Source organism: Thalassophryne amazonica, chromosome 7 (assembly GCF_902500255.1).
Source record: "Thalassophryne amazonica chromosome 7, fThaAma1.1, whole genome shotgun sequence".
NCBI lineage: Eukaryota > Metazoa > Chordata > Actinopteri > Batrachoidiformes > Batrachoididae > Thalassophryne > Thalassophryne amazonica.
Window position 1 is genome coordinate 87,407,659 of NC_047109.1, and position 19,106 is coordinate 87,426,764.

Consider the following 19,106-nt stretch of genomic DNA (forward strand, 5'->3'; position numbering starts at 1 on the left):
TAATGAAATTCAAATTTGAAGGAATCGAATTCATAATTACATGAATTCATGCTTATATGTCATATTTTTAAGATAGTAAGCTGTACGAGATGCAAAATTATTAAAAACATTATTTCCAATTGGCGGAAACGCTCTTCCATACATTTTATGAATGAATGCATTTTACCTTGACAATTTCAAAAGTGAACGTAAAGGTCTTCGGAGAAATTTCTTATAAATGGACTCTATTGGATTCTGCGATTTCTCATACGAAATTAGTGATCAAGACATTAGGTCACATGAATGGATCTCAATAAGTTGAGGGTTCGGATCCACAAAGTGTTTCAGGGCTCGCGCCAGCTGCTCGTACACATCTTGTGATGTTGTTGAACAAAAATGCCACAAAGATGTGACGCGAAATAATTATTTCAACGATACGTGCTTGCCAAATGAGGACGCCGTGTACAGGATTTTAGCCGCTAAATATAAAAGTTTTCAGTGCGTCGTCCAGCTCTGGGATCAGATCAACTCATGCTACAAGTCTTAACATTACTGGGGTTAACAGCAGGAGCAGCAGAACACCGTTTTCACAGCTCCCCTCTGGATGTGACGGCTGTTTGATGCTTTTCAACGGGAAGATTGCTGGTGATTTCGAAGATGGAGTACTCTTCTAATGTAAAACATTTGGTAAAGTGAGTATCGCACGAAACACATCTTTCCTCCTCAAAATTTGGGCAAATCTTTCGGCAACGCATAGCTAGCCTTAAGCCAAGACAAAACATTAGCATGCTAGTTGAGCCGGTGTCACACCGACTGAAAACATTATCTGAAAACCTTTTTATGCCTAACTCAAAAATGAGCAGATCAGCAATCAAACTACTCATGAAGGTTTATGTGAGTGTATCGGAGCATTGTTCCATTAATAATAAAAACCCAACCAAAACATCGACATTAGCCTTAGCTGTGTGAGTAGCCTGCCACTGATGCTAGTAGTCATCAACGGCTAGCCGTGTTCCACTTTAAACAAATAAATACGATTGTTTACCATTACTGCGTGGGCAAGAAAGTAACAGTCGCCTGATTTATTGCATTTTCGTGACATTTTCAATCGTTGGCGAATTGCGCATAGCACTGTGCGAGCTAATGGCCCACGAAACGTTGAGTTGATGTTAGTTAGCGTAGGTTAGCTTAGCAAGACATCACTTTTGGAAGACAGCCTTGCAGTCGAATTGAAATAATTGTATACTACTTCTTCTGTCAGCTAAGTGTTGACTGATATAGCGTTATATGACTTAACACATTTTCATATTTTCCCCTCAAAAGTGAAAAACCTTGACACACATTTCTGCTCTGTTGAGCAGCCAGTGTGGACTCATCCTTTTAAAAGGCCGTGTTTTGACTGGCCTCATTTTTGGACAGGCCATGTTGCAGATACTTTTTCGTCTTGTGCGTCGGTTTACTTCAGTCATCTCGATGCATTTTGTTTTGTTCTTTCAACCAAATCACAACTTAACAGATACTGGTTGTACCCTTGTTGATTATTTGCTTGATGGTCACTTATGTAATAACTAGTGTGTTGCCTGTGGGGATCCACGGGCTCTAGATTGGGTAGTGTTTATAAAATAGGTAGGTGACATTTTTCAATGGTGGTAATAAATTGTGCAAAGTTTTTATAATGAGTTGGAATGGTGTGAGTCCAGAATGTTTTTAGGACCTTACATCTCAACTGTTTTTAGAAGAACTCAACCCTTTTATTTCCTGTTAATTACATATTTTTTAAATGTTAATATACTGTCGTAATATAATTATGAATTGTTTAGGTTCTTATCACATACACACTATTTTTATAGGATGATGCTATTTTCACTGTACGGTGAAAATAGCGTGGAAGGCTATTTTCACCGTACGGTGATAATAGCCTGGCTGGCTATTTTCACCATATGGTTATCTCAGTATTATTAATTCAGACTGTGATAATAATAGGCCACTTTCACAGTGATTTACAAGCTCACAATTTCATTTGTACTTGTATTTGATTCTTGGTTCGCCATTCCTCTACAGTCTATAAGATTACTCTGATCAACAAAATCTCTCAACTAGGGCTGAAACGATTCATTGAGTAATTCGATTACAAAAAATGTTCGAGGCAAATTCTTTGCTTCGAGGCTTCGTTTAAGCCTATATATCCCATCAATGGGAAATTTCACTTTTTGTGAGACACTGACAAGCCAAAATGAGGTGGGTGGTAGGGGGTTAAATAAAATGTTCTCAAATAAACAACAAATATGTCAACTGATGCTGTCAGTTGATTTCCTGTAAGCTGTGCTCCTCATGCGGTGTAAATTCACACACACACACACACAGTATAAACATAAGGTCGTTTTAGTGAAGAAAAGTCGCTCTGCTGCATTTTGCGCCGTCAGATCAGTTAGTGGAGCAGAGCCTTCTCCCCCCGCTCTTTCCCCACTGGTTCTCTGTCTTGGCACAACAAGTCAAAAAAGTCACAGCGCCTCAATAATGTCTCATTTACCACAGCCTCCATGCGATCCTGACTGCACACGTGATGAAATCTCAAGAAAAAGGTTATAAGTTTACTTAGTTCTCCATGTGGAGCAGGGACACCATGCACGCGCGCTGGATGATGTGCGCATCATTATTTATGTGTAATGCTTCAGGGGGAAAACAAGCATTTACGGTATCTATTTAATTAAAAGCTTAAAAATCTTTCTGTGTGAATATCTCATGTTACAACATGGAGACCCACGGCTTATAGACAAGTGCTGCTTAATTATATACAATTTCTTTAAAATTTCTGGGTGCGGCTAATATTCAGGTGCGCTCTATAGTCCAGAACTTACGGTAAACACACACAACGCGAACTCACCCGTGCACAGCCCTGTACCAAACCGAACGTCCCGTACTGAAACGGTTCAATACAAATCAGACCTCTGTGTTTTTTGTACAGACCGAGCATCACTGAGGTCCGTACTGTCAATACCTCGGTCTGATATGTACCCGTACAGACCTCTCGCTCGTTTAATAATCCTTTATTATTATTTAGGGCTGCAGCTATCAATTATTTTAGTAAACGAGCATTCTATCAAATATTCTGGCGATTAATCGGATTAAAAGAACTTTTGCATTTTAAAACATTAACAGTCCATGGCTCTGACTCATTACCATGAACAAAAGACTTATTTATCTTCGATAAAGATAAAACAATAAACCACCCAAAAATGTATCGGAAGTTACAGATAACCGATAAATTCCAATATTGTCTCTGGTACATTTACAACTACTAATAAAATGAATTTAAGTTTTAATGCTACAATAGCTTCTAGTAATATTAAAAGTAACAACAGACCCAAACAATGAGACCACACTTTCGTCTTTGATCATTCTGCCCCTGCTGGAAGCGCTTGTTTACTACAGAGCTCCCAGCACAGAGGCACTCTGAGAGCAGCCATAAAGCCAACTCTCTATCAATCACAACGCGCCGGTCAGGCGGAGGTCTTGAAAAATAAAGTCATGCTGACTTATGGTTTTGATTTATAAATAACATTAATACCGATAGAATAAACTCCATTAATGTCAATTCTGTCATTTGTACAAAGTTAAAATATAGCATATATCTTTTGATGTTGAATAATGCACTAATTCTAAGGTTTTGTAACAAACAGACAGATCGCAAAGGATTCTGGGTAAAAGTGCCTCTGCTAAACACTGATTGGTTCAGTCATTCATTATGTAAACCAACACATTAATGTGACGTCTGTCGTGTGTTGGTGTTTACAGATAAATGTACTTTTGTAAAATATTCTATTTTTTTTATTTGTAAAAACAGGCATTTTTACAGAGACCTGGAAGTGTCATTGCAGAATGTTTTGCATGTGGAGAGAATGTGCGCACGTTTTATGATGTTGTAAAACGTGCTTTACACTGTGCGAGATGATTTTTCATGCAGGAATTTTTTGGACCGAGTTTCAGGTTAATCGCACGTCCTGCATCGTGTAGTGTACATGGAGTAACAAGCTGCCTTTAACATCTCAGGACCACCTCCTGATCGCCGATCGTATGGTCCAATGAAAATCAAACATGTTTGATATTATTCTGGTCGGCCGTCGTGAGGGTATCCTGCTGCTGAAAAGCTACAAGCATCTAACCTCTCGCACTGTGCATGTGCAAACACCGCAGAGCTGTCTTGTAATGTTGTTGTTTTTTTTTTGCTTTTGTTTTTAAACTTCATTTGTTAAAAAAAAAAGCGAAGCTAGCTAAATGTAGCATGTGGAGATCGCAAACTTTTAGAATTTTCAAGTTTTTAAAAGAAGAATTACATGAATACATGAATTCACACAACAATGTAAATTAGTTTTTATTAATGTAGACTTTTTTTCATGGGAAAATAAGACATTGTGGCTTTGAGTGGATTTACAGGAATTTACACAAGAATGTGTGGCTTTTTATTATTAGGTATGTTATTGATATTTTACCCTGATTTTTTTTAAATATTCTACAATCTTTAGCTGTGGTTTTTGACATGGTTTAACAGTCTTTTCAGTCTTCATGAATTTCATGTAGTTTAATTGTTCTGAGTTAATGCATAATTTGGTTTACAATTAAAAGGAGAATCATTCCAGGTCCTACTTCCACATCATATTCTGTTATTTCAACATGATCATTGACGGTTCAAATGAAAGGTTGAATCGAGGATCATTTAAATATGCACTGATTTTGAGATTTGTTCTTCCAGGAGATGTTGAAAGTGTATCAGTAGATGAAAATTTTATTTGGTTTCTGGGGCCCCACAAGGCCGGAGACCCTGGCTCCTCGGTGGGGGGGGAGGGGGTCACACCCCCTACGAATTTTCCTCGGATTTCACAATTTTCATTTCACAGCCCTGGATTTTAAATTTTAAAAATGCTTATCGCTGTTCAGCTTTAGTTTGTTTATCGGTCTAAAAGTTATCGGACAAAAATTAATCGGAAGATAATTGGTCCGATAATGGTTTATAAAGTTATCTAAAAAGATAATCCGATAATGAAAACATTATCTTCGATAATTATCTATTATTGGAAGTGTGCCCACCACTGAATATAGCTGATGATGATGATATCTGGTGCATTGTTTCTACTCAATTGTAATAATAAGTAGTCAGTGATGGATGTTCTATTTTTAAAATCAACACTGAATGCAAGGAAGAGCTCATGCTATTGTTATAATGCAACTCAGGCAACAGCAGTACAGTGACTGACGCTGATATTTTTAAGCACTGGCTCAATGAGCCACCAAATTCCTAAAGGGTATAGTTTTTGATGGCTCATATGTAAAGTGTATGTGTGTATATATGTGTGTGTGTATATATATATATATATATATATATATATATATATATATATACATATATATATAAGTAAAAAAAAAAAGGCAATCTTGCACAATTTCCTCTTCTCGTTAACTGTGCTATTTCAATAAATGAAAATTTATTAAAATAATGGAAGCTAAGTAATTTTAAATTAAAGTTACGTCAGGATATTTGTAGACAGAGTGCATATGTTGTCTCACACCATTTAAGCCCAGTAACATCACAGTTGAACTTTGCTAACTCTCTCAAAATACTTTGGTAGAATGAGCTTATATTAGTTGTGTAAAAGACCATAGTTGGCTATGATCAGTGTGGACTTGCCTTACTCAGAGGTTCAGCACACATATGAACAGCTGATTAATGAAAAGCTGTGCGCCCCCCCCCCCCCCCTCACACACACCCCATAGATCCTTTTCTCATTTGTTAAATGCATTTCTCGTCGGCTGATGTCCAGCAAATCCATTGGAAAGTTTTGTGTGTGCTCGAAACTTTGATCAGACATCAGATGGAGAGCTTTCCAAGTGGTTACACAATTGTTTACTGTTTTTGTCCTGTATTTGTTCGTTAGCTTAGCTTGCCAGTGGACATCCGGTAGATGCTAGTTTTATTTGTGCATTATGTGTTCATCTTCTGTTTGCATCCTGAATTGCTGGCAAATTATTTCAGTCCATTACTAATTAATTTACTCAATCCGGGTGTACATGGTGAAACACGTATCAGCTTCTGGTGTTACCTAAGTGGTCTTCCAGCCAAATAATAGTCAGGACCTACTCTGCTACATAATAGTGATCCCTGGGTCAAAGTATAACTCGCGGATCAAGCAGGTGCGGGTAAACTCGGTGAGAAAATGTTGCGGGTGCAGGCTGTCCAGGTCAGTTTACACTAAGTAATTAATGATTTAGATATATTTCATGCTCTAAATTGCATACAACAGGCTGGATGTGTTTACTTTCATCTTCTTTCTTTTTTTCCCCCTCAACATTTGTGCGCTCTGTTTGATGTGCTGTGTTCATGTCAGCAGGTTGTAAGTGACGACACATAAGATGTGTGCATTCAGTTTGTTGCGTACGTGATACGTGTGTGGAGCTGATAGGCTTATGTCAAATCAACAATTTTTTTTCCACTAGCTCCACAGCAGTATGTTCCAGTTGCAGCAGAGCGAACCATTACGCAGCATATAGGCAACAGGTCATTCCTTATCGTCACAAATATTAACAGCACAGTGCACTTACCCATTGTAGATTTTTTTTTTTTTTTTTTTTTTTTAAATCATGGAGAGAAAAAAACAGCCAGGTTACAACACAATGTAGGCTCGAACATGTGGTTGAATGGCCGACAACCTCCTGACACTTTTCTGCTTATAAATGGCAGCCACATATTTTCTAAAAATAAATAAATCATCTTGTACAAGCTCTCTGTGATGCATTCAGTGTAATTTTCTTTGTCTCTCTCTTTTCTCTCTTTGTTTTGCACAGAGGGTGCACTCTTCATTGCTTGATAAATTGTGTGTGAGTACCATAATCTATACCTCATAAATCTATCTGTACCCAATCATAAAAGTGTTTTTGGCTTCTCCCTTTTTTTTTTTTCACTTTGGGCTGCATGTTGATTTGGCACAATTTTTGTGCCAGATGCCCTTTACAGTGGAACTCCACATTACATGGAAAATGGGCAGTCTTGAACTGGGAACCTTCTGCTCTGGAAACAAGCACACTAACTTGGCCACCACATTGCCTCTGTGTACCCAGTCATAATAAGAAAAATGCACATCTCAGCCCGTGCTCTGCATTATGGGATTGGAGAAAATTTTAGCTTCCAAGCGAACCTGTGTGAATATGGCAGAATGCAATATAAACACGAGTGATTGATGCAAATAACTTTTAAAAGTTTGAAAGTCGATGAATTGAAACTTTTTTAAACACAGAGATCTCCATGTTCACAAGAAATGCAAAGACCAACTTTTTGCTTTGGCATACAGTGCATTAACTACAAATTTGTGCTTTAATCACTAAATAACAGGTGAAACAAATCAGACAAGCTATGAAGACTTAATTGTGGTCGATGGTATTTTTACACCTGACCCACTGAAACTGATCCATGGAATGGAGAAAATACCGGCGTAAAAATGTGGTCCTCATGTATGTATGCAGATATTGCTGAATATTTGATGGAAGTGATGAGAGAGCACTAGGGATGGGCATCAAGAACTGGTTCCTATTAAGAATCAATAGCAATTGATTAGTTCCACCAACATCAATAGCCATTTTGCTTAACGATTCCCTTGTCGGTTCTTCAGTTCACATTATCCCAGAGCGGCCATTGTTTTTGAAGGTGTGTAATGATCATTTCTCTAAGTTGATTGCAGACCCGCTGTTTCTGTGAAGCTGGAAGTATTGATAAGGGAATCGATAAAGAATCAGATGGATAAGTGGAATCAATAATGGCATCAATATCAATAAAATCTTATCAATACCCATCCCTATAGAGAAGCCTTAAAACAGCTTTGCAAGGACTATAAGGAAGGTAGCATGGTGGCTTAGTGGTTAGCACTGTTGCCTCACAGCAAGAACATCATGGGTGTGATTTCCACTTGTGGCCTTTATGTGTGGAGTTTGCATGTTCTCCCCATGTTTGCGTGGGCTTCCTACGGGTGCTCCGGCTTCCTCCCCCTTAAAAGACATGCAGGTTACGTGAATTGGAAACTTTATAAGAAATGTGGTGGTTTTACTGGCTGACCATCATGCCTCTTCTCTAAATGAGGGTGAGCAAGGACAGTGTAATGGCTGAAGAATCTGTCTGTCTCCCACAGCTTGTGTAGGCATGATGAACAAAGCGCAGACTGACTCGGTGGGCATGTAATACAGCAGTCTTTTCCCCACATTTACGTAGGCTGGTCAAACAAACAACTCTGGCCATAGTGCTAATATGGCAGTGCCAGTCATGTGATTTGGTAGGTTGTGAAAAGGCCAAACTGTTAACTAGGGTTCTCTGCGAGTCTTTTAAAATCCATTATGCAGAGGGCCATTTCATTTTGAGCAAAATATCAAGAAATCTTTGACTTTTAGTAAGTGTCATTAAAAATGTTGCAAGACCTTCAAAAGACTGAAGGTCATCTTCTTTGATTGAAGATTGTCACTTGTTGCAAACAAATCTGAGGAGGTTGTCCTTTTTTTAAAGTTTAACTTGCTGTTTACTTGTCAACAGAAAAAAATGAAATGGTAATTACCCTTGTGGCACCCGAATGTCTAATTTCATCTCACATTTTCAAAGGCCCACATTACCCTATATTTGCTATTCAGTTGCTTCACTCTCTCACCTTGAATATCTCAGTTATACTTTCAGTTTTTTATAAAGTCCCATGAACATAGAATTGTGGTACTTTGTGGATGTTTAATGTTGAACCACAGCCATATTTAATTGTGCAAGCTAAAGAGCTATAAACACTCAAGGTTTGCTATTTTTTCTTGATAGACAATTTAAAACTATTCACTAAATTAGCTCAGGTCAGGGAGAACATGCTAGTGCACTGTGTTGCCACTACCTGGATGGCCACTGTCGAAGCAGACAACCTCAGAATAGTTGACAATTATGATGTTCTTTGACTAATCACTTCATTGTTTCAGTTGAACCCCTTGCCATCTTTAAAACACACACAGAAACATCAATAACTGCTACAGCTTCCACATCAATTCCACATTACAACACCAGATAATAGAAATGGACTGTTGGAAGAAGACTACACTACAGCCTACATCACATATTAGACATTTTGTGTTCTGCATCAGTTTATGACCCCTATTAAGATTACAGGCACAATCAACCCATTTCATTCTTGTTCCTTTTTGACAGGTGTGGAGTCACTTTGGAGAACTCTTTTCTCTGATTTGGATCATTCGTGACCAGCAGCCTGTACAAGGCTAACCCTCGAGGAGTAGCTCAATGGACACGCTGCTGAAGTCAGAGATCAGGTATTAACCCGGTTTGCCCCACTGGCAACAATTGTTGCCGAAGTGTATCACTGTCATTTTCTACTCACAATAAAAAATCTCAAAGATACAAATGCAAATTTTCCACTTAAATCCACCAAATGCAGTGTGCACTCTGTGTGATGTAACGTGGCTCTTGATTTTAAGCCAGAGAGCCACCAGGTTCCAAGTGATCTGTTTGGCATATTTCTGTGCTACACACCTTAGACGTAACATGGACACCAAATCACACAGTGTTAAATGGTGAAGACTTTTAACTGGAAATGGTTCTCTCATCATTTTAATGACAAGTGCTTCATGACAGCCCTGTTAGTCTAAATAGAGTTATTGTATTTTATGCAGTATAGCCATCCAGTACCACTGTGTTAATTAGTCAAGATTGGGTCCCCCGTATTAGAAAGGGAAACCGTTTAACATTATTCTCTCTAATTTATAAATTCATTCAAAGAGATTTCAAAGCAATTTTTCTTATTATTCATCTAGAGTGAAAACTTCAGATACTCTGACCTATATATATATATATATATATATATATATATATATATATATATATATATAAGTTATCTTTTGTCTGACCAATTTCATTAAGTTTCTCCTTTTTTTTTCAGATTAAATTGGCAAAAGGTTTGTTAGAGCTGGGTGAAAAAATGTTGTATGTAATTCAGATGCTCTGTATTTTGCAGAGATATTATGAATAAATTCCTTTTAATATTGACAAATGATGGCATCCTAAATATAATTTCAGAAGAATTCCATTGAGCAGAGACCTTTGTTTTTGTGATATGTGACTGCTTAGATATTTTCTTTATAACAAACTTCACCTTTTTTCTCTTGTATAATCCATTTTCCTAAGATTTTATCATAAAATAATTCCATTGATCAAATTTGTAACTGATTTATAGTTCTTTGGCTCTTAATCAGTGATTTCTCGTTTTGCATAAATTTGTTGTACTTGTTATCAAAAAACATTGTTTACCGTTTCTGTACTCTGGCAAAAATAATTGGGCGATGCAGTCTCATTTGAGGGCAGGCGCTAAAGGGTTAAAATATGACACAATAATCCTACATACGAGGACAGCCCTCTCTGTGTTTTTGGCCAAATTACACTGCAAACAAAGTGAAAACGCAAAGAAAAAGTGATGATGCGGTGGAAAGTGGACATGTGTTTACTGTTTGTTTATAACCCGGAGCTCAAACATGATGAGGTGGTTGTGCAGGTGAGAGAATGCAGCTACTTTGGCTAGCTTTGTAGGCTAACACTTACTGACACAACCTCTCCCATTTGCCTCATCGTCCCTTCTCCACTGGGATCTGAAAAGACTGCACTTTTCGTGACTACTTCGGTGATTGCAGCCAAAAACAAAATAGTACTTTTTTTTTTTACGTGTGAAGTTATGCTGTGTTGCAATGCGCGCGGGAGCGACTGTCCCCTTAAGTGGTTAAGTCCCTCAGGGGTTCAAACGAGACTGTGCTGCCCTATTTCCTTCTGGATAAATAAAGTTGATCTTATCTGACAAAAAAGAAACCTGTGAGTTTCAGATTTATGATGTCAAGGAATTACGTACCCACATTGTTCAAAATAGTCTGTGGTGTCTATAGACAATCCTTTCTGAGGCCTGGGTTAAATGCAGAGGACAAATTTCATTGTATGTATATATGCACAGTGGTGGGCACAGTTCAGCTAATCCGATATCAGATAATTATCGAAGCTAATGTTTTTGCTATCGGATTAGCTTTTCAGATAAGTTTTAAAACCATCATCGGACCAATTATCTTCCGATAAATTTAGTTCTGATAACTTTCAGTCCGATAACATTTCTTTGCTGGTTAAGTTTAACCGTCAAAAACGTTTGTAAACCCTAAAATCAAACATTTTAGTCCATTTGTAGCCACTGAGACTGGCTGCCTGTTGCTTGCTGATAATGTCATCATTAGGGTTGGGTATCGAGAACCGGTTCTTTTCGAGTATTGTTAAGAAATGATTCAGTCCACCGATATCAATAGCCTTTTTGCTTAATGAGCGGCCGTTGTTTTTGAGGGTGTTTGTCGGAAAAATGATCATTTCTCTACATTGATTACAGACCCTGTAGCAGATCTGTAATCAACTGTTTCTGCAGCGCGACACCACTTTGAAGTGTGAACCATTGAAACAATCCTTCGATCCACTAGCTCTTTGGTTCGTTGAGTCGCTGCTCTTCAGAAACGGCAAGTCCGCTTCTTAACCCCTCTCACAGCCATTAAAATATCGTGAATCACTTTTGTGCGGATTAAAGTCACTAACTGGGACTCTTGTCTTGTTGCAGTCAAGAAACGAGAATCGTCCTCCGTTCCGTTGGCACAGCTCCAAATGCTGCGCGGCTCTCTGCCTCGACAGAGTCCGTCGGAATTAATAACTTCAAAACGAATTATTTTAAATAAAATGACACCTCTTACAAATGTTGTAATACAGACAAGAAACTACAATCAACTAAAACTTTTTTCCTCCCAAAATGAGACGTCCTGCATTCTTTATAAATTACATCCTGACGTGCAGCACAGTACTACTGTAAGAGCTCAGCTCAGAGGTACAGAAAGATATTCATGCCAATAGTGTCTGAAAGGAAATGCTTTTGACAATAACTTCAGATTTTGTTTATTTCTATTAATGTCCACAGATCAAGGATCCACCATGTACAGTTTATTATGTCCAGAGTTTAAGGATCCAGTAACCAATTTCATATTTATTTACTTTAAGACTCAATAAAATGTTGTTCAATTTCAGTTCAATTTAATCGGCTTATAAAGCGCCAAATCACAACAAAAGCCGTCTCAAGATGCCTCACATAGAACAGTTCAACATAAAAAAATTCAAATAAAAAAAAAAAAAAATTCAAATACATAATTAAAACAGAAGTAAAAGAATAAAATGGATAAAAATACAAACTATTCATAAGGAAGAGAATTAAAAATAGGCTTTAAGTCTTGACTTAAAAATGTCCACGGACTCCGACTGCCTCACGTTTGCTGGAAGACCGTTCCAAAGAGCGAGTGCCTCTGTACAATGATTTGCCTGTAGTTTAGAGTTTCACCTTTAATTGTAGGTGTTCAACTAACAAAATTTGCATTGACCATTTTGGAATTAGTTACTTTGATACACAGTCTCTACATTTTTTTTTTTTTCCTCAAAATTTTTATTTTGGAACATTGAGAAAATTGCAGGACATACATCGGTGTTCCCTCATGGTCACAGAATTAGAATGTGACTGGTGACCAATTCCATTCCCAACGTTTCATTCATTTTTTTCTTTTTTGGTTATTAATAAAACAGAACTATAAAACATTGGATGTATTATAACAAAACATAAACATCACCAAGAGACTCAATCTTCAAGACTGATCTCGATAACCTTAGTTAAACTGACAAAAAAAGAAAGAGGAGAACAAAAAACAAAAAAATAGAAGTACTAATTCTCACTTTTCCAAGTACCATTTTATTATATTGACATATCTTGTACGTTCAAAGTTTCTGCATATTGATTTTGGTTTGCCTGAACATAAAATTACCATTTTGACCATAATTCTGAAAATTTACTCATTTGTAATCGGAGTGAAAAAGTCATTCTTTCCAGCTGGGATATTTCGTTCACGATTTATATTCATTTTTCAAGATTTGGTGGTTCAGAGAGGAGCCAGTGCCTGGTCACAGCTTTTTTGCCAGCAGTTATTAAAATTCTATATAAACATACATTGTTTGATTGCATTTTGGTCCTACCCATAATTAAAGATGTAAATTCAAAGGGTATTGTAACCCTGAATATGGATTCCATACTTTTGTGTACATCCTTCCAAAATTGTTTTATTATAGGGCAACCCCAAAATATGTGCCAATGATTGGCATCTTGGCTTCCACACTGTCTCCAGCACTTAGGCTCCTCCCCATTATAATAAGTTTTTTGCTTTGGAGTGATTAAAAAAATCTAATTAAGCATTTCCAATTGAATTCTCTCCAAGAGTGTGAATTTGTGCATTTCCACACAGATGTACAGTAGCCCCGCCACTCTTCATTAGTTTTCCCATTTCATTTTTACATATTCTGTTGAATATGTTTTTTTTTATTATTATTTTGGGCTGTATGAATTTAGTCTTTCCTTGAGCACCGGTTCCTGCAGTCAATCCAGTGTCTATTTGGTTGGGCTTAAAGTCAGGATCGTATGTACACCATCTCACGATCTTCAAATTATTATGTAATTTATATTCCTCTTTCATTTTTGACCAAGATTTTAATGATCAATTCAATTCAATCAATTTTTTTTTTTATATAGCGCCAAATCACAACAAACAGTTGCCCCAAGGCGCTTTATATTGTAAGGCAAGGCCATACAATAATGATGTAAAACCCCAACGGTCAAAACGACCCCCTGTGAGCAAGCACTTGGCTACAGTGGGAAGGAAAAACTCCCTTTTAACAGGAAGAAACCTCCAGCAGAACCAGGCTCAGGGAGGGGCAGTCTTCTGTTGGGACTGGTTGGGGCTGAGGGAGAGAACCAGGAAAAAGACATGCTGTGGAGGGGAGCAGAGATCGATCACTAATGATTAAATGCAGAGTGGTGCATACAGAGCAAAAAGAGAAAGAAACAGTGCATCATGGGAACCCCCCAGCAGTCTACGTCTATAGCAGCATAACTAAGGGATGGTTCAGGGTCACCTGATCCAGCCCTAACTATAAGCTTTAGCAAAAAGGAAAGTTTTAAGCCTAATCTTAAAAGTAGAGAGGGCTGTCTGTCTCCCTGATCTGAATTGGGAGCTGGTTCCACAGGAGAGGAGCCTGAAAGCTGAAGGCTCTGCCTCCCATTCTACTCTTACAAACCCTAGGAACTACAAGTAAGCCTGCAGTCTGAGAGCGAAGCGCTCTATTGGGGTGATATGGTACTACGAAGGTCCCTAAGATAAGATGGGACCTGATTATTCAAAACCTTATAAGTAAGAAGAAGAATTTTAAATTCTATTCTAGAATTAACAGGAAGCCAATGAAGAGAGGCCAATATGGGTGAGATATGCTCTCTCCTTCTAGTCCCCGTCAGCACTCTAGCTGCAGCATTTTGAATTAACTGAAGGCTTTTTAGGGAACTTTTAGGACAACCTGATAATAATGAATTACAATAGTCCAGCCTAGAGGAAATAAATGCATGAATTAGTTTTTCAGCATCACTCTGAGACAAGACCTTTCTGATTTTAGAGATATTGCGTAAATGCAAAAAAGCAGTCCTACATATTTGTTTAATATGCGCTTTGAATGACATATCCTGATCAAAAATGACTCCAAGATTTCTCACAGTATTACTAGAGGTCAGGGTAATGCCATCCAGAGTAAGGATCTGGTTAGACACCATGTTTCTAAGATTTGTGGGGCCAAGTACAATAACTTCAGTTTTATCTGAGTTTAAAAGCAGGAAATTAGAGGTCATCCATGTCTTTATGTCTGTAAGACAATCCTGCAGTTTAGCTAATTGGTGTGTGTCCTCTGGCTTCATGGATAGATAAAGCTGGGTATCATCTGCGTAACAATGAAAATTTAAGCAATACCGTCTAATAATACTGCCTAAGGGAAGCATATATAAAGTGAATAAAATTGGTCCTAGCACAGAACCTTGTGGAACTCCATAATTAACTTTAGTCTGTGAAGAAGATTCCCCATTTACATGAACAAATTGTAATCTATTAGACAAATATGATTCAAACCACCGCAGCGCAGTGCCTTTAATACCTATGGCATGCTCTAATCTCTGTAATAAAATTTTATGGTCAACAGTATCAAAAGCAGCACTGAGGTCTAACAGAACAAGCACAGAGATGAGTCCACTGTCCGAGGCCATAAGAAGATCATTTGTAACCTTCACTAATGCTGTTTCTGTACTATGATGAATTCTAAAACCTGACTGAAACTCTTCAAATAGACCATTCCTCTGCAGATGATCAGTTAGCTGTTTTACAACTACCCTTTCAAGAATTTTTGAGAGAAAAGGAAGGTTGGAGATTGGCCTATAATTAGCTAAGATAGCTGGGTCAAGTGATGGCTTTTTAAGTAATGGTTTAATTACTGCCACCTTAAAAGCCTGTGGTACATAGCCAACTAACAAAGATAGATTGATCATATTTAAGATCGAAGCATTAAATAATGGTAGGGCTTCCTTGAGCAGCCTGGTAGGAATGGGGTCTAATAAACATGTTGATGGTTTGGATGAAGTAACTAATGAAAATAACTCAGACAGAACAATCGGAGAGAAAGAGTCTAACCAAATACCGGCATCACTGAAAGCAGCCAAAGATAACGATACGTCTTTGGGATGGTTATGAGTAATTTTTTCTCTAATAGTTAAAATTTTGTTAGCAAAGAAAGTCATGAACTCATTACTAGTTAAAGATAATGGAATACTCAGCTCAATAGAGCTCTGACTCTTTGTCAGCCTGGCTACAGTGCTGAAAAGAAACCTGGGGTTGTTCTTATTTTCTTCAATTAGTGATGAGTAGAAAGATGTCCTAGCTTTACGGAGGGCTTTTTTATAGAGCAACAGACTCTTTTTCCAGGCTAAGTGAAGATCTTCTAAATTAGTGAGACGCCATTTCCTCTCCAACTTACGGGTTATCTGCTTTAAGCTACGAGTTTGAGAAGTTATACCATGGAGTCAGACACTTCTGATTTAAAGCTCTCTTTTTCAGAGGAGCTACAGCATCCAAAGTTGTCTTCAATGAGGATGTAAAACTATTGACGAGATACTCTATCTCCCTTACAGAGTTTAGGTAGCTACTCTGCACTGTGTTGTTATATGGCATTAGAGAACATAAAGAAGGAATCATATCCTTAAACCTAGTTACAGCGCTTTCTGAAAGACTTCTAGTGTAATGAAACTTATTCCCTACTGCTGGGTAGTCCATCAGAGTAAATGTAAATGTTATTAAAAAATGATCAGACAGAAGGGAGTTTTCAGGGAATACTGTTAAGTCTTCTATTTCCATACCATAAGTCAGAACAAGATCTAAGATATGATTAAAGTGGTGGGTGGACTCATTTACTTTTTGAGCAAAGCCAATAGAGTCTAATAATAGATTAAATGCAGTGTTGAGGCTGTCATTCTCAGCATCTGTGTGGATGTTAAAATCGCCCACTATAATTATCTTATCTGAGCTAAGCACTAAGTCAGACAAAAGGTCTGAAAATTCACAGAGAAACTCACAGTAACGACCAGGTGGACGATAGATAATAACAAATAAAACTGGTTTTTGGGACTTCCAATTTGGATGGACAAGACTAAGAGACAAGCTTTCAAATGAATTAAAGCTCTGTCTGGGTTTTTGATTAATTAATAAGCTGGAATGGAAGATTGCTGCTAATCCTCCGCCCCGGCCCGTGCTACGAGCATTCTGACAGTTAGTGTGACTCGGGGGTGTTGACTCATTTAAACTAACATATTCATCCTGCTGTAACCAGGTTTCTGTTAGGCAGAATGAATCAATATGTTGATCAATTATTATATCATTTACCAACAGGGACTTAGAAGAGAGAGACCTAATGTTTAATAGACCACATTTAACTGTTTTAGTCTGTGGTGCAGTTGAAGGTGCTATATTATTTTTTCTTTTTGAATTTTTATGCTTAAATAGATTTTTGCTGGTTATTGGTAGTCTGGGAGCAGGCACCGTCTCTACGGGGATGGGGTAATGAGGGGATGGCAGGGGGAGAGAAGCTGCAGAGAGGTGTGTAAGACTACAACTCTGCTTCCTGGTCCCAACCCTGGATAGTCACGGTTTGGAGGATTTAAGAAAATTAGCCAGATTTCTAGAAATGAGAGCTGCTCCATCCAAAGTGGGATGGATGCCGTCTCTCCTAACAAGACCAGGTTTTCCCCAGAAGCTTTGCCAATTATCTATGAAGCCCACCTCATTTTTTGGACACCACTCAGACAGCCAGCAATTCAAGGAGAACATGCGGCTAAACATGTCACTCCCGGTCTGATCCCGGTCATGACTCCAGCCATGGATTTTCAACTCCATTAAGGATTCTTCCTAAATCTTTGTTCCCTAATATTGCCTGCAGTGGGGGGTCCGACAAAACACAAGACTGTGTCCTTCCATCTAGCCTGATACACAGGGTTGCACAAATTTAATAAGGGTTTGATTTACACTGAGTAATAGTAGTCTTTCAAATTAGGTTCCGCCATTCCTCCATTCTCTTTAGAAAGTTGTAATGTCTTGAATCTCACTCGTGCTTTTTTTCCCAGCCATATGAACCTAGAGTTTTTTTTTTTTTTTTTTTTTTTACCATTCCACGAACTGCTTTTTAGTAACCTCAACAGGGAGAGCTTGAAAAAGAAAAAGAATTCTTGGCAATATGTTCATTTTTACTGACTCAGTTCTTTGAGTTAGACTCATAAAGGGAACAGCAGACCATCTCTGAATGTCTTGTTTGATTTTTGCAGCCAGTTCATCGTAGTTATGTTTAGCTATAGTCATAATTTCAGTGGGAATTATAACTCCTAAGTATCTTAAAGTATTGAAGTCCCATTTTAGTTTTAGCTCTTTGCGTAAATTTGTTGGAAGATCATAATTTAATGTGATTATCTGTGTTTTATTCACATTCAGTTTATATCCTGCATAGTTGCCAAATGTTTTTAGACAATTAAATAATATGGGCAATGATTTAGTTGGTTCCTTTAGCTATATAAGGACATCGTCGGCGTATAGTGCTGCCTTGTGTATGTCTCCAGAGATGTCTCTTCCCATTATTTCATTTGTTTTTCTTATCATCTGAGCAAGAGGTTCTATGTAAAGGGAGAACAAAAGAGGTGAGAGCCCACAACATTGCCTAGTCCCATGTTCCAGTTCAAATGAATTTGTTAAATGTCCATTTATCTTTATCCGAGCAATTGGTTTTATATATAATGCTCTAATTGTTTTTATAAAATTACTATGAAAGCCAAATCTCTCTAGTACTTTATATAAAAAAAAAAAACTCCAGCTCACAGAGTCAAAGGCCTTCTCTGCATCAAGGCTGAGCAAAGCTGCCTGAATCTTCCTCTTTTTAATGTGGTTCATTATGTGCAGAGTACGTCGTATATTATCATGTGTTTGTCTCTGTGAGATGAAGCCTCATGAGCCTAATAAGGGTCGGTAAGATTCCCTCTAATCTTTTTGCCAGAATTGATGTAAATAATTTATAATCAATATTGAGAACAGAAATGGGTCTGAATGAGCTACAATTAAGTGGATCCTTTCCTTCTTTTGGAATTACAGAAATAATTGCTTCTTTCCATGAAGGTGGCATCTTTCCATCTTTTAGAGCTAAATTTAATATTTTTGTTAGAAATGGTAATATCTCTGCTTCAAATTTTTTACACCATTCAGCAGGAAAACCATCTGGACCAGGTGATTTGTTTGCTTTCAGACTTGATATCTTGATATCAGACTTGAGGGCAGCTCTCTTTACGTTATTTCAGCCATAAGTATTCTATTTTGATTTTCAGACAGAGTAGCTACATTGAGCTGTTTCAAAAAATTGTTTATCTGTTGAACATTTTGTAAATTTGGTTGTGTGTATAAGTGCTTATAGTAATTTTGAAAAACACCTTGAATTTTGGATTGTTTATATACCCTCATTTTCGAAATTAGATCTTTTATTTTGTATATTGTATTGTCTGTGTGTTGTTTTTGTAATTGGCTTGCAAGTAATTTGGCGAATCTGGAACCTGACTCATAATATTTTTGTTTAGTGTAGAGCATCTTCTTTCGTATTTCCTGTTGGTACA

The 19,106-nt window shown here is 37.6% G+C and overlaps 1 protein-coding gene across 3 annotated transcripts in view; it reads left to right on the plus strand.

The window, feature by feature from the left end:
* The first annotated feature begins 343 nt into the window (after positions 1–343).
* setd2 (SET domain containing 2, histone lysine methyltransferase) overlaps positions 344–19,106 on the plus strand; it is a 59,882-nt gene continuing 41,119 nt past the window's right edge. For 2 of the 3 annotated variants that reach the window (XM_034174942.1, XM_034174945.1), the window contains exons 1-2: positions 345–671; positions 9,191–9,309. In XM_034174942.1, the coding sequence (XP_034030833.1) occupies positions 9,281–9,309 (29 nt within the window). In that variant the 5' untranslated portion in view covers positions 345–671; positions 9,191–9,280. Of the gene's footprint in view, positions 672–9,190; positions 9,310–19,106 lie in introns of all 3 variants that reach the window. The other variant, XM_034174943.1, reaches the window with a different exon arrangement.